Source organism: Salvelinus fontinalis, chromosome 5 (genome assembly GCF_029448725.1).
Source record: "Salvelinus fontinalis isolate EN_2023a chromosome 5, ASM2944872v1, whole genome shotgun sequence".
In the NCBI taxonomy this organism is placed as follows: domain Eukaryota; kingdom Metazoa; phylum Chordata; class Actinopteri; order Salmoniformes; family Salmonidae; genus Salvelinus; species Salvelinus fontinalis.
This window is the reverse complement of record NC_074669.1, coordinates 26211237-26226959: the sequence shown is the minus strand read 5'-3', so window position 1 is coordinate 26226959 and position 15723 is coordinate 26211237. Positions and strand designations below refer to the sequence as shown.

General features: G+C 42.7%; 1 protein-coding gene across 6 annotated transcripts; it reads right to left on the bottom strand.

Moving 5' to 3' along the window:
• Window positions 1-220: 220 nt before the first annotated feature.
• On the bottom strand, window positions 221-13100 carry exoc1 (exocyst complex component 1). Of its 6 annotated transcripts, XM_055923025.1 has the most exons (20): window positions 12920-13100; window positions 12165-12296; window positions 11822-11952; window positions 11477-11636; window positions 11216-11233; window positions 9118-9305; window positions 8712-8939; window positions 7659-7901; window positions 7243-7311; window positions 6469-6618; window positions 6175-6286; window positions 5228-5272; window positions 4391-4554; window positions 4130-4231; window positions 3955-4034; window positions 2219-2447; window positions 1935-2118; window positions 1600-1799; window positions 1201-1395; window positions 221-1013 (listed from the first exon to the last, which is right to left on the bottom strand). In XM_055923025.1, exons 2-20 carry the CDS (start codon window positions 12286-12288, stop codon window positions 861-863), a joined length of 2775 nt encoding a protein of 924 aa, XP_055779000.1. In that variant the 5' UTR covers window positions 12289-12296; window positions 12920-13100; the 3' UTR covers window positions 221-860. The 6 variants fall into 6 exon arrangements, with proteins under 6 accessions (XP_055779000.1, XP_055779002.1, XP_055779004.1 ...); XM_055923027.1 differs by lacking the exon at window positions 5228-5272; XM_055923029.1 differs by lacking the exon at window positions 7243-7311.
• Between the last annotated feature and the right edge of the window lie 2623 nt (window positions 13101-15723).

The window sequence follows — 15723 nt, the reverse complement described above, 5'->3', positions numbered from 1 at the left end:
AGCTCATCCCACTTCGCTTTAACTTCTCCATGGAAACGAGACACATGTCACCTGAACCTGTACCAGTGAACATCTCCAAAGTCTCCAACGAGTTCAGTAGTAGCCTACACTCAGTTCTACTTCGCAGTTGTAGTTATCACTACATAATGAATGAGCTCAGTGCTTCTAATCTAATGCCAACTGTAAAATAGAAATAAATGTTAAACAAATCCATGAAAAATTTGACATTTTAACATTTATTTGGCAATATGGCATTCTGTTGAAAAGTTTGCAATCGCACAAAAATATTCCAGTAGAAGACTGACATTCTGTGACTATACAAAAATCAAGACATCAGTGTGATGAAGGTAGCTTTAGATTTTGAGTGGTGTCATACAAGCTAACATTATTTGGCCCACAACCTCCAAATTTTGAAGAGTTTATCATGTACAGGTGATGTGTGTTATAACAAAGGAAAATCACAGACAGAAGAAATCAGTAACATTGTGAATAAGTGCAAATAAGATCTCACTCACACATTTACATAGGAGTCATTTAGCAGATGCTTTTATCCAGAGCAACTTACAGGAGCAATTAGGGTTAAGTGCCTTGCTCAAGGGCACAATGTTAGATTTTCACCTAGGCTTTTCGGTTACCGCTAGGCTACCTGCCCACACACAACTTTTTACAACTGTTAATTCATTCCCATCCATACAAGTACTGCAGACAATTTCAAGTGCAATTTATTCAATTTCAATTAATGTACTTTGTATTGGCCACACAGCAATGACGGATTGGTTTCAGTAAATAGTGTTTCTTCTGTGTGTGGCACTATGAAGCAATAGAGAGCATGTTTAAAGTTATAATGTGTATGTTTGTAATTAATGAGACTGGGCAATGCTTGAGAAGTACTCCAACATGTCTCCAATGGTAAACTCCATGGTGATACCAGACCCAGGGTAGCAACGGCCAATCAAGCCTTCAAAGTGTTTGTACTGACGAATGAACTCATCCTGCATGGAGTGCCACACCACCTAGTGGAGAAATAGAAAAGTACAACAACAAAAAACGACCAGGATCAACCACTGAAACAACAAGTGAAACTACCAGCTGTTAAGATAACATATCTACAGATCTATAATAGATCAATAAAATAAATTATCATTCTAATAATCTATAATAATAGATACACTGCAAACTTCTAGGTTCTCTGTCACTAACCTGTAACAGGCTCTCCTCCTCACACAAGTGCTTATCCACCTTCTTGTACAGGTTGTCCAGGCCCTTCTTCACCTCCTTGCCGGGGTACTCCTTGATAACTTTACGCAGCTCCTGTTTATTGAAAGCCAGCTGGTAGCTGACCTCCTCCTCACGCACCCCCTGGGCCACACGCGCCTCCACTCCCTCAAAGAAGTGCTGCAAAGCATAGAGGCGTACTTGATCAACTGTGCATTTTTTTATTCTGTACATTCAAGTATACATGCCATGTAATATGTGAAATCACATAATGTGTTATGTGAAATCACATAATGTGTTATAGTTATCATATAACATGTATGTTACATATAAACATTAATCAAATTTACATTAGCTTTGTCAAGTGTAAACCCCCTCTCTCACATTGAGTTTCTCCAGGGGCTGGCCCAGGGAGTTGATGACGTAGGACTGCAGGTGGTCTGTGTACTTGTGTTTGGCCTCTCGCCTCTCTGTCTCAAGGCAGGAGATCTTCAGGCGGGACTGTGTGGAGAAGATGTGGTGGAAGTTCTCCATCATCACCACGTCCCGGGGTGTCTTCTGACTCTCATTGGCCACTTTCTCCACTGGATACACCCCCAGCAAGACAAACACCAATCAGAGCACAGACTATCAGCCAACCACATTACTCAACATACACAAAAAACATTCACCAATCATAATATTCGATCTTCCTGACACAGGGCAAGTATTAGACCTACCATTCATAAAGACGGCTCTGATAAGCTTGACATATGCCTTGTCCAGATCCCCTCTGCGCTCTGCATTACGGAAGATGGTTTCAGCCAGCTCAGCAAACTCCTCGAACCCAGTGACAAAGGGCAGGATGCCCACCTTGCTCTTCTTAGAGATCTTCACCTCTTCCATCTGTCTGATCTGACCAGACTGAGAGAAACATGAACAGCTTCACACACATCCAACAGTCTGTAGCAGTACTAGATACACAGATCAACAGACTCAACTGGTTAACCTGAACTCTACTCACAATGCACTTGTCAAAGTTTCTCTTGACGGTGACCAGCACATTGCCGAGGGTGGTGCTGAGGTAAGAAGTGGGGTCCACATTCTGGGCTGTCCACACGTGGTGACTCATCTTCACCAGCATGTACAGGGAGTGGAAGCTGTCAATCTTGTCTCCCAGGGCGATGAGGCTGTTGAGTTCCGTCTCAATGCTCTGAAAGATCTTGTTCATCATCAATCGCACCATGTCCTTCCTGAGGAGGACCAGACGGGTGATAAGACACAAAACGAAAGGTAATAATATGGAAAGAAGTGAAGAGGAGGATAGAAGTGGACCATGAAAGATGGTATTTGGACTTGTCATATTTGTCGCATGTTTAGTGCCCCTAGTACAGTGGTCACCAACCGGTCGATTGTGATCTTCAAGGCATTCCTAGTCGATCACCAAACATTTCTGTAGAAAAGCCAACAATAAAGGCTTGTGCTCCTTTTTCTATTTATTTTTTCACTGCTGGCGGGAGGTGCACATGATTCAGAAGCCATGTGCACCGGGTAGGCAAAATGTCCCAATTTTGAACATTTTCAATTGTCTGAAAATACAAAACTCTGGGAGATCTGGGGCTAAATCAAGTGCGCCTACTGCGCTGGCCAATCGGATAGCTCACAGCAAAGTTTGATACTAGCCTACATGAGCTTTCATAACATTTTAAAAACCATGACTAGAGAGAGACTGAAGAATACAGCAAAGTGCAGCTGTTTTTATGAGTAAGTTCATGTTCAAGCTTTTATTCAGGATTGACAACACTTTTTATTCACCACTATTACAAAACAAAAAACATGCTTCTCCATCCTACCACTTGCGCTGCAGCTGCAATGAATTAGTAGCCAGGTGTATCGATAGCCCTGTATTTTTATTATTTTGTGCATGAGGCAGATGCGGTGCGACTCGAGTTTTACCATCAGGTGGAAGACTGTGTCCCCTCTGGTCAGTCTCACTGGAGGAAAGGCGTGAGAGAGCAGGGACCGTGAGAGAGCAGGGACCGTGAGAGAGAAGGGACCATGAGAGAGCAGGGACCGTGAGAGAGCAGGGACCGTGAGAGAGCAGGGACCGTGAGAGGCAAACCCTCTGCTGCGCTCTCCCTCCGCTAATAATGTGTTCAAAACAACTGTGAACTAGGACATCTTCGACTCGTTTTGAACGGTCATCCAACTCGGAATTCCAAGTAGGAAACTCAGGCATCTTTCTAGAGTTCCGACTTGAAGATCACTGACATGATTCCACCTCGTAGTTTTCCAGAGTTCCCAGTTATCTTGAAATAACCATGACCATCAGATGCAGGTACCACCAGTCAAGTAAAATAAAAAAAAGTTAATTATTTGCAAACTATTTCAATTTATACTCAGCTGTGCCTCACAAGTGCTACACCAACTGATCTGTTTTGTTATCAAAGCTTGAGTTTTGAAATATAATATGGTCTGAGAATAAAATATTGTAAGGATAGGCATATAGCCAATATGCTGTGATAATGTATTTGGCCTACTGCACAAACCTCATTCCTACATAACTGTTTTTATTAGGTTAATGTTACATTTTTTAAGTCATGTAAAAAAAAAAAATCTGAGCATTCGATCATGGCTTACTTTTTGACTGAGAAAGTGATCTTGACTCAGAAAAAGTTGATGACCACTGCCCTTGTACTATTGATGGACATTCAGAGCATACAGTAAATGTCAGTAAGAGATGAGAGGCTAGCTACTCACTCAGTCAATGACATTGAGTGTCTGTGTTCCCCTGGAGGAGGCTGTCTGGAGGGCACTCCTCCATCAGACTCCACTTCTCCCTAATAGAACAAAACAAAACTGTGGTTAATCATTTAGAAGTTACTCATAATCTCACTTGCAAACACTCAGCCAGTCAGACTAGCATGGAATTCACCTGAGCCAGGGTGGGGTGCTGCTGTAGCTTGAAGAACTTGCTGATGAAGTCTTGTTCTGCTAGACAGAGAGGCTCCAGCTCACTAAGAACCTGCTCAAAGATCTACAGAAAGAGAGACACCTACATCAATTGATTAACATAAATAAAACATACAAAACAAAAGTCGCATCTAAAACGATAAAGAGATCCACAAAAACCCACGGGTAGTATGTGCAATATATAAACTGTAGTATGGCGCCTATGGCCGTCTGTGAGCATCACCTTGTCGAACTTGGTCCTGTCGGCCACATCCAGGTCTGAGGCAGACATGTTGCCCATGTCCAGCAGAGAGGAGGACTGGGAGCGCCTGCTGCTGGAGCTCTGCACTGCCAGTTTATTCAGACTGGAGGTGGAGCCCGTCAGCTTCCCAGAGCTGCCATGCAGGCCTGGGACACCAGAGGGGAAACAGTTGAAGACATGTTCTAACTACAGGCTAAATACTAGTCTCTGGAACATTTCCCTCTCTATAGTCCATGAGACCAAAGCTGCATTCACATGGACTTATTTTCAAAGCAGAGCAACTGTGCTGTTAAAAATAAATAACTTTGTGGCATCTAAAAAAAAGTGCCACAAAGCCCACGTGAATATGCATCTTTAAAACATGTTAGTTTAGCGGTAATTACACATAACATGAACAGCTGAAAACAATTGAGAGACAAGAACATATGCAACATTGAAACGTTAAAAGGCGTGCTCGGTGATAAAGACCATTAAATATGTTATTATGGATGTTGGACATTCATTATCAGAGAACCTCGCTGGATACGTTGACTTTGATATATCCTTTTGTATTGTGAATGATTAGTAGGATCCTATGCCATACAAAATGTACATGCTCATTGTTTTTAAATGTCAGATCGGTGTTAGTTTAGGTACTCTTTAAAAAGTGACCAGTAGAATGTTCTATGGATGGCAGATTGGGGTTACTCTAGGTGGAGGGCTGAGTGAGGGAGGGGGTCCTGGCTGTGCAACAGTATCAGGGACATAGTAGTGGGGAGCGGGTGGGTGTGGGTGGCAGGTTACAGGGGTCTCACTGCGTAACCCGTATGGGATACTTACTTTCCGTTTCCTGTTTGAGAGCACTCTCTTTCCGTGGAAGCGTGGCTGGCGGCCAGTTAGAACGGCAGGCATCAGAGACAGAGACATGTTAGGCTCATGACATGAAGAATGGGGGCACGTTAAGGAGGTGAGAGTCAAAGGTAACAGACTGAAATGCACTGCAGAGGCTGTGGTTGGCCTTAAGAAAGCATTTTTGAAAACAAAAGTTTTGCTCATTTTGTTTTCTAGAGAGAAAAGCTCAGACTGAAATTCAGAATTCAGGAAGCAGAGCCTTATATTCCTGCCAAATGAAAGGATCATTTTTAGAGCATTAAATACAGTATATTTCAGTTTACTTTACAGGTAAACTTAAATGAGGGATTTCATTCCTCGTGTAATGTTTAGGCTCCCCAGTTAGTCTTAAAACACTAAATTAGTAAAGTCATACTCTGCAGTTAGAATGAGTAGCAGGGTTCACTTTCAGCTCTTCATACAGTAAACAGCCAAATAGGGAAATAACAAATGAGCAAAACACCAGCTAGCAACACTGAGCAGGACAATGACATCACACAGGGGCCTTTCCTAGGCAGTGAAAGCTATGACACAGGAAGCAGTACAGGGCAGTTAACTACATGTAGTTGTGTTTGCTGTTACCATATAGTCCAGGAATACCGCAAGGGGAACCATGCAGAAAAAGCTGGTGATGTTACAGTACAGATGGACAAATATTGAACAGAATTACACACACTTACCTCAAAACCAAATCACATAAATACAGCACACACACACACACACACACACCACAAATACAAACCATACGCAAAAACCCAAGGGGGAAAAAAACAGCACCTAATTGGCTAAACAACACAACAAACAATCCCCACAGCAAACTACAAGCTTTCACAGGGAAAAGAAAAGACAAACAATCACACAAACATCGCACATTTAAAAACACTCCAAGGTCTTACCAAACTTATTTCCCTTCCCCTCTTTGGTTGTGCCCGCCATTTTGATCTTTGCCACCTCAAAGAAATCTTTGATTTCTCGTTCATATAATCTGGTCATGTAATCAACATAGGTCTGAAAACAGAGAGAAAAATCAATGAATACCTGTCTACTTGTTATGAGACACAGTAAGAGATGATGGTAGGGCTGCTGGTGATGGAGACGTTATAGTAGTGGTAATGGTGATAACAATAGAATATAGCTAGGGCAAGGGCAGTAATGATGATGATGATGATCTTCGAGAGGAAGCCACTCACCCTGGACAGGCCATCGTACTTCTCTCTCTGGGTGTTCTTGAGCCACTCCATGAGCTTGGCGTATCTTAGCAGGTCCCTGTGCAGGGGGCTGTGTTTAGGCAGGGTCAGGTCTGCCGTGTGTTGGGAAAGCGTGGAGCTCTGGTCATGGCCCTGGATGCAGGGAACACAGGTAGTTAACACAGCTCATATAGAGAAACACCCTCTCAAACACTCACACAGGCAGGGAGAGACTTTTTCTTGAACCCTCTTGGTCCCTTTAAGGACATCCCCTGCATTCATAGGGACTGTTTGTGTGGCCCGATGGACCACGGAGGTAGTACAAGATTAACTGTTCAGATATTCAACCTCAACATCCAAATAACCTCATCGACAAGAACATCCCGGCATTTGTAGATTTTCAAGCTTTTTTTCCTTTCTCAGTTAAGTCCCTTTCTTCTAGGGCTGCTACCAAGCATGCAGACAAGCAGAAGTATTATGACATGGCACCCCAGCACAGCAAAGTCACAGCAGCACTCTGACACCGGAAGGAAGCAAAGTGCAAGGGGAGCCCAGTCAATCCTTCAATGGAGGAGGTGGAGCAAGGTCTGAGGCGTTTCTGAGGCATTCAGACCAGTTGAGATGAAAGAGAGGAGGGTTAGCTAACTAGTCATGAGCAGCACAACTCATGCGGTCAGTAATGCATTTTGGCAAGAAAACAGGGGCGTGTAGATAAGTAGTAAAGGTCAGCGGTAAGAGGGGAGGGGTCAATGGGGTTGCTGTGAGGGTACTACTCACTGGAAGCGACATACAGGAGGACCTATAGAACTGAGGGATGGTCATTTTGAAGTGACTGAAGTGGTTGAACTGACAGGGACAGAGAGCAGAGAGAGCAGAGTGGGGTGGTTCAGAGTGAGGCAGAGAGTGAAGGACAGGAGGACCAGAGTAGTACAGGAGGGAAACAGCATAGAGACAGGAAGAGACACGATCAGAGGAAACAGAGCTTAAACTAGGAAGTGGATGAGGAAGACAGAAAAAGCCGCCTGCCAAAAGCAGGAAACTTTCAAATACTATAACAAGAAATGTGTACAGCGCTCAGTTATGCCTCATATCTAGTCATACATTTTGTTCAATATAAATCTGAATAAAAATCTTGAGACCACGTTTAAATAACCTAGAGGACTAGCGAAGTGTTACTGTGTTGTGTGGATTACCTGGTGGACGAACACGTTGTTGAGGTGATTGGTGAGGCGCCGGGCAAAGGTATCTCTGAGCTCCGTGAACAGGTGCTGCTGCTGTTTCACAGCCATCAGTTTCTCATGACCTGGTCTAAGTGCCACGTTCATGCACTGCAGTAGAGCCTCAGAGGCGTTGATACAGGCCTCGATGCCTTTGGGAGAGGACAAGTCTCCATCCTGTAGGGCCCTGATGTGTCCCTTCGACAAGTCCATATAATTCTGAGGGACAGACATTCATCATTTACATTTAGATTGTAGCCATTTAGCACACTTTTTCACTCAGTCCCCCTTTCCATCATTGGGGAACATCCTCTGTCCCCCCTGTGTGAGCGCATCATGTCTATTTGTATGGGCACAAGCACTGTTCATGACACAAACTGTTCATTCACGACACAAAATGTTGCAGTTTTAAACCTAATTTTCTTGCAATTCTATAACATTTTCCATATCTAATGTTTATTCATGTGATATCTGAGTGACTCAAACATCACAACAAAATCTAGGGGCTAAAAAACCTAGCTAAAAAAACTTTAGCTGACATGGGCTAATTGATCTTTGTAACTGTCTGACAAGTTATAAATAGCTCTCTAAGGTTTGCAATGAGTAACATGACAAGAGGAACTGATGATGCACTATCCAATTTAGAAATTGCACCTTGTGCATTCTACTATTATGACTTTCAGGAGTTGAAAGCCGGACTGAGTTCCTAAAAATAACCACTGAACCACTGCTTTAGCAGACGCTCTAATCAACAACGTACAGCATCATAGGTGAAAAAAAGATTTTTCACCTAGTCATCTTGGTCATTCGAACCAGCGACCTTTCGGTTACTAACCCAACGCTGTTAACCGCTATGCTACCTGCCCGCCCCTCATCATTCAACATCATCTCATTAAACCAAACCAACAAGTCAAAGAAAACGCGCCATAGCTTGTGGTACTGCATCGTAATCGTACCAAATAGAGGCAAACCATTCAAACAAACCAGCAGAAACAGGAACCCTCCCTCCACATCAACCACAATGCTCACCACCAGGAACTGGATCTCGTCCAGCAGCTTGCCATTGTTGGTGTTGCTGATCTGGATGAGGCGGTTGCTCTGGGAGATCTGGTCCATCTGCTCCTTGACGCTCTGCAGCATCTCCTCATAACTGCTCAGCTTGCCCTCGATGGTGTCCACCTCCGACAGAGCCTCATCCAACAGCTGCATCAGGATGTTCACCTGCTTCTCAGATGCCATGATGGACTGGATGTTGGCCTGGAATTGGGGGGATTATTGGAGGTGGTCACTTTAACTACAATGTTCAGGAAATCACGGTGAGCCAAACCACACTGTAATGTGCTCAACCATAGATCACATAGTCTGCGCATGTCAGGCAACTCAAGTCTATGTTGTCCTCAAGAAGACCCAAGTCTCCATGGCGCTGTCTACTTACCCCATCCAGAACCTGTAGCTCCCTGGAGAGTTTCTCAGCAAAGGCCTCTGCGTTAGAGATGGCATACTCGCACACCTCCATCATGCCTTCAATGTCTTGCTCCTCACGGGCATTCAGCTCTTGGTAGTCATCCAGAGCATCCTCGTCGCCCCCGGCAACACTCTGGCTCTCACCACTGGGGACTGACTCTAAACCAAGGACGAAGAGGATGGTTTAAAATTGTGCACAGCGCATAAAGTACAGTACACGCACATCCACACAAAGAAACGTCACTCTTCCATTTGAACAAATATACAATCAAAAACACATACACTACCGGTCAAAAGTTTGAGAACACCTACTCATTCAAGGGTTTTTCTTTATTTTTTACTATTTTCTACATTGTAGAATAATAGTGAAGACATCAAAACTGCAAAAGAACACATATGGAATCATGTAGTAACCCCACAAAAAAGTTTTAAACATATCAAAATATATTTTATATTTGAGATTCTTCAAATAGCCACCCTTTGCCTTGATGACAGCTTTGCACACTCTTGGCATTCACTCAACCAGCTTCATGAGGTAGTCACCTGGAATGCATTTCAATTAACAGGTGTGCCTTCTTAAAAGTTAATTTGTGGAATTTCTTTCCTTCTTCATGCGTTTGTGCCAATCAGTTGTGTTGTGACAAGGTAGGGGTGGTATACAGAAGGATAGCCCTTTTTTGGTAAAAGACCAAGTCCATTTTATGGCAAGAACAGCTCAAATAAGCAAGGAGAAATGACAGTCCATCCTTACTTTAAGACATGAAGGTCAGTCAATCCGGAAAACTTCAATTTTGCAGTCGCAAAAAGCATCAAGTGCTATGATGAAACTTGCTCTCATGAGGACCGCCACAGGAATGAAAGACCCAGAGTTACCTCTGCTGCAGAGGATAAGTTCATCAGAGTTACCAGCCTCAGAAATTGCAGCCCAAATAAGTGCTTCACAGAGTTCAAGTAACAGACACATCTTAACATCAACTGCTCAGAGGAGACTGTGTGAATCAGGTCTTCATGGTCAAATTGCTGCAAAGAAACCACTACTAAAGGACACCAATAAGAAGAAGAGACTTGCTTGGGCCAAGAAACATGATTAATGGACATTAGACCGGTGGAAATTTGTCCTTTGGTCTGGAGTCCAAATTTTAGATTTTTGGTTCCAACCACTGTGTCTTTGTGAGACGCGGTGTGGGTGAACGGATGATCTCCGCATGTGTATTTCCCACCGTAAAGCATGGAGGAGGAAGTGTGATGGTGCTTTGCTGGGAACACTGTCAGGGATTTATTTAGAAATCAAGGCACACTTAACCAGCATGGCTACCACAGCATTCTGCAGCGATACCCCATCCCATCTGGTTTGGGCTTAGTGGTACTATCATTTGTATTTGAACAGGTCAATGACTCAACACACCTCCAGGCAGTGTAATGGCTATTTGACCAAGAAAGAGAGTGATGGAGTGCTGCATCAGATGACCTAGCCTCCACAATCCCCCAACCTCAACCAAATTGAGATGGTTGGACCGCAGAATGAAGGAAAAGCAGCCAACAAGTGCTCAGCATATGTGGGAACTCCTTCAAGACTGTTGGAAAAGCATTCCAGGTGAAGCTGGTTGAGAGAATACCAAGAGTGTGCAAAGCTTTCATCAAGGCAAAGGGTGGCTATTTGAAGAATCTCAAATATAAAATATATATTTGTTTAAAACTTTTTTGGTTACTACATGATTCCATATGTGTTACTTCATAGTTGTGATGTTTTCACTATTATTCTACAATATAGAAAAAAGTAAAAATTAAGAAAAACACTTGAATGAGTAGGTGTTCTACATTTTTTGACCGGTAGTGCATAGACTATAGAAAATGTCTATACAAAAACAGAACAGACTAATATTCATATATTTAATATTAAAATATTTTATAAACATCTAGTAACACCCATTCAGAAGCCACTCACTCAATATCCAAATAAGGCAAACAACAACTTTCAAAGATGTGTGAGTCTACTATGAGAATAGTGATTCAACACCATGAAAATCACAATGAAGAGGAAATGGGAAAAGAAGTTAAGTGCTACCAACCTTCCGCTTTAGGAAGCTCTGGCCAGTGACAGTTTAAGAGAGAAGAGTGAGAATAAAGACGTGTTAAGCCACAGAAAGCCACACCAAAGGTCAACTCACAGGTTAAATAGATTTATCTGGAAACACTTCAGGTTGAGTTCAGGAGATTGGGAACAGGCAAGAAAGAAGAGTATCATAGATGCAAGGTACAGGGAACAGCAAGGGTCACTAGAAAAACATTCATGCTTTTGATCCTCCCCCATAGTTAGAGAGCTGTCATACCTTCCAGCAGCTGGGAACTGACATTCACAAACTCCACCTTCTTCCGCAGGTAACGCTGGTTCAGCTTCCAAATGCAGGAGATGAAGGAATTCTTCTCAGCTGTGCTGCTGGCCACCCATCGATACACCTTCTCAAAATGGAGGTCAAACTCTGGATTCTCCTGAATGACAAGAGCAGAAGAGATGCCATATGTGAATATCAATAAAATTAGCAGGAGGATAAAGCATATGAGGAAAGGAAGGAAAATAAGAATACCCACATTAGGAAGAAGAGGGGGAGAGAGAGAGACAAGGTTCTATGAGAAATTACATTCAGGCAGTGAGAGGAAATTACTCTTTCCCTGACCTTGCTGGCATCTTTTGCATCCACTTCAGCCAGATCCCTCAGTTCCCAGGCCATCTGCCGTTTGTAGAAATCCCCTTTGTCTGACTTCTTCACTTTGACCACTCTCACCTGCACCGGCCTCTCTGTGGTGACTGGGGTAGACACATCAAACAGTTATAATAGTCTAATAATGGTGTAAAAGTGATCTGTGGATCCATTTCTGTAAGCCTTATCAGTGAAATCACTGTTTCTGATGTTAAATCTCCGACAGTGGTTTTCAAGTTCGGAATGTTTACATCATGACACTGGTGAGATGGTGAAAATAGCTGATTCATGTTAGACTTTAAAGGCATTTATGCCACACCTGTGGCACACAGGAAGCAGTTTTTCTTCTTTTTCCCCGCCTTGCAGACGTTGACGATGCTGAGGAGACGCTCATCATTGGGCGTAAAGATGTCCCTCTGGAGGGCGTGCTTGATGGCTGTCATTGTTGTTACTGTAAATACAAATCAGGCAGACATAATACTAGCCTGAAAGCTCGCAGTAAATTCGTCTGCTACAAGAAACTAACGTCCGTGCGCGTGGCGTAGCGTTTGGCCGGAGCAAGAAGTCTGGGTAGCCAGGCAAACTCAATATAATACATTTTTACTGCAGGAAAACACACACCATTTTATTCCTCCCAGTGGGACACAGACTATGACGCTATAATTTACAAGTACAACTATAGTATAGTACCATATTACTCAAGATTTGTACCTGTCTACCTGATCATTTTCCTGACCTTCCTACAGTATACATTAACATTATGGTAAGAACGTCTGCACCGTTTACATCACAGTATTGCTGGTCAATGGTGCAGTCAAAATAAGTAAACAACGGTTAGCTAGCATGATGTAGTTAGCCAAAATGGTTCTGGACGTGTCTAGCGATTGACAGCTAGCTATACAGGCCAGGCAGTGTGTGAGCTGTTAGCTATATCGTTCTGCAAAATGAGGACAGTGTCCTTCAGACACCTAGCTAGCTGTCTCGAGAAGCAGGCCATTCTTCCTGGCTAACTGCTACTAGGTTAGCTAGCAAAGTTGTTAGGCTAGCTTGGTGTCGTATACAGAACATACGTACCTTAAATTGGATGTTGATAGGGAATCTAATGCACTAGGGATGTTCTACACTTAATCACTATTTATTTCCATTTAAACGTGATCTTTTTTTAGTGCTATTAAAGAAAAATTGTAAGCAATCTTCTCCACCGCTATAAAACAGGCAAGAATAACTAAGTACTTCCGGGTCACGTATTTTTGGAGTCCTTTAGAATAAAAGTCCCGTTCTGAATACGTTGTAAATGAATAATGAGGGTGAAATGATGGAAAATATGGACAATTATATATATAGTTATACTAGTTATCATACATAGAATTATTACAAGTATTTCTATGAAATATTATGGGATATTTTTATAAAAAAATGTTCAACCCTAAATGTTTTTGGTGTGTTTACTTCTATCATGTATTGCACTGTACATACTTTTCTTTTGAAGAGGTAGGGTTTGATGTTTTCAGAAGATGGGCAGGGACTCTACTGCGAGAGAGGAAGACGAAGAGAGAGGCCCAACTCGGTGGAAAATCTGTCTCCCTCCAGCAGGTGGCGTTTTTTCGTTGCTCACCAAGCAAGGAGTTTTTGTATGGAGGTCAATGAGTGTCGAATTTGGTAAACAAAAACATGAATGGCTTATTTGCTACGTGAGATTTATTTGATCGAATATACGTCTCGTAATGCTTAAGTTGTTATGGGTGTTGTTTTGGTAATCAGTGGCTGTATTGGAGGGGGAGTTGTTTCTCCTCTCAAACGCAATTAGTACCAGGAGGTGTGCTCTTCACCTCTGCAAGGCAATTAGCAGTTAGTGTTAGTTCTTCAGACCCCCCTTTTTTCTCAACCGCAGCCGTTTAATCGACAATTTTCTGTGTTGTGTCGCAGTAAAGGGGAGCCCATTCTACACAGGAGCACTAATAGTCAGGGACCCTGACTAGTCTGACCAAGATTGTTTTTAGATGCCCCCCAAAAATCTGAGGGGGATCCACAGAACCCCCGCCAGGTTATGCCCCCCCACTTCTAAAACCAAAGTTGCGCCCCTGCAGCCAGTTGATGTGATAACCATCCTGTGGGTTGACAGCCATACTTTCCCTATAACCTTCTCAATGAAACTAAACAAAAAAATAAACACAACATGCAACAATTTCCAAGACTTTATTGAGTTACAGTTCATATAAGGAAATCAGTCAATTGAAATAAATTCATGAGGCCCTAATCTATGGATTTCACTTGACTAGGAATACAGATATGCATCTGTTAGTCACAGATACCTTAAAAAAAAGGTTGGGGCGTGGATCAGAAAACCAGTCAGTATCCGGTGTAACCACCATTTGCCTCGAGCAGCGTGACATCTCCTTTGCATAGAGTTGATCAGGCTGCCAGGAATTGTGTACAGATCCTTGCGACATGGGACCGTGCATTATCATGCTGAAACATGAGGGAATGGCGTCAGATGAATGTCACGACAATGGGCCTCAGGATCTCGTCACGGTATCTCTGTGCATTCAAATTGCCATTGATAAAATGCAATTGTGCTTGTTGTCCGTAGCTTATGCCTGCCCATACCATAACCCCACCTCCACCTTGGGGCACTCTGTTCACATTGTTGACATCAGCAAACCACTCACCCACATGACACCATCTTCCTGGTACAGTTGAAACTGGGATTCATCCGTGAAAATCACACTTCTCCAGTGTGCCAGTAGCCATTGAAGGTGAGCATTTGCCCACTGAAGTCGGTTACGACGCCAAACTGCAGTCAGGTCAAGACCCTGGTGAGGATGACGAGCACTCAGATTACCTTCCCTAAGATGGTTTGTGCAGAAAGCTCTCATCCTGGGGCAGCCTTAAAAAGTACCCACATTTGTTGCTATACTCTTTTACCAATAAAAGTCGCTGGAGGGGTCTGAAAACTCACCAGCGACAAGGTCGCTAAATTGAAAACACTTGCTGATGCACAACAGCACAACCCATATATACAGTCATTGACACAACCTGCCTTTTTCAGTCTTGCCATTGGTGACGCCTTTTCCACCATTCATGAAGAAACATAGTTTGAATAAATATGTAGGACATTTTCTATTTTTAGTGTGTAGGCTGTACGTTTTCTGTAGGTTACATATGTCTACATGTAGTTTACAGACATCAATGTGAGGAATCAATCCCCAGAAAATCTAATCCAATTGAGATTTACACATACTGTAATTGATTTATGGAAAGAAGTAGGAATTATTTACCTTTCCATGTTATTAGTGAAGAATCACATTCCAGTGGTTGTGAGGAATTAGGAGGTTTCATAAAGTGACAAAACCTCAAACATGTAGCTCTGATGTCACTCAGTGAAAACAAAATGTATAAGTGTGTCTTTATTGAGCATGGTTGTGTGCTAGTGACTGTTCCTGAATCTCTATGACTGGCATGGTCCAGGTGCTGGTTTGTTTGATTTCTGCTGAAAGTGTTAGAATGAACCAAACAAACACCACATTTACGGGCTAACTCATCCCTGTGGAAACTACACAACACATTACTCTCTCCTCTCTACCTACACCTCCGATGAGACTCACACCAGGACCCAATTACCATCTAAGAACACCAGGTGGCAACATTCATCTGTTTCTGCACTCCCATTGGGCAAATCAATGTCCATTCCACATTGGATCAATGTATATAATTTAATTGAAATGATGTGGAAACAATGTTGATTCAACCAGTGTGTGCCCAGTGGGTTATGTCATATTGTTAACCATCTACAATAACAATTGTCTTATTAATTATCTATCATTTCAAATAGCTGAATATGAATATTGAAATATCTCAAAAACACAATATTTTGTCTC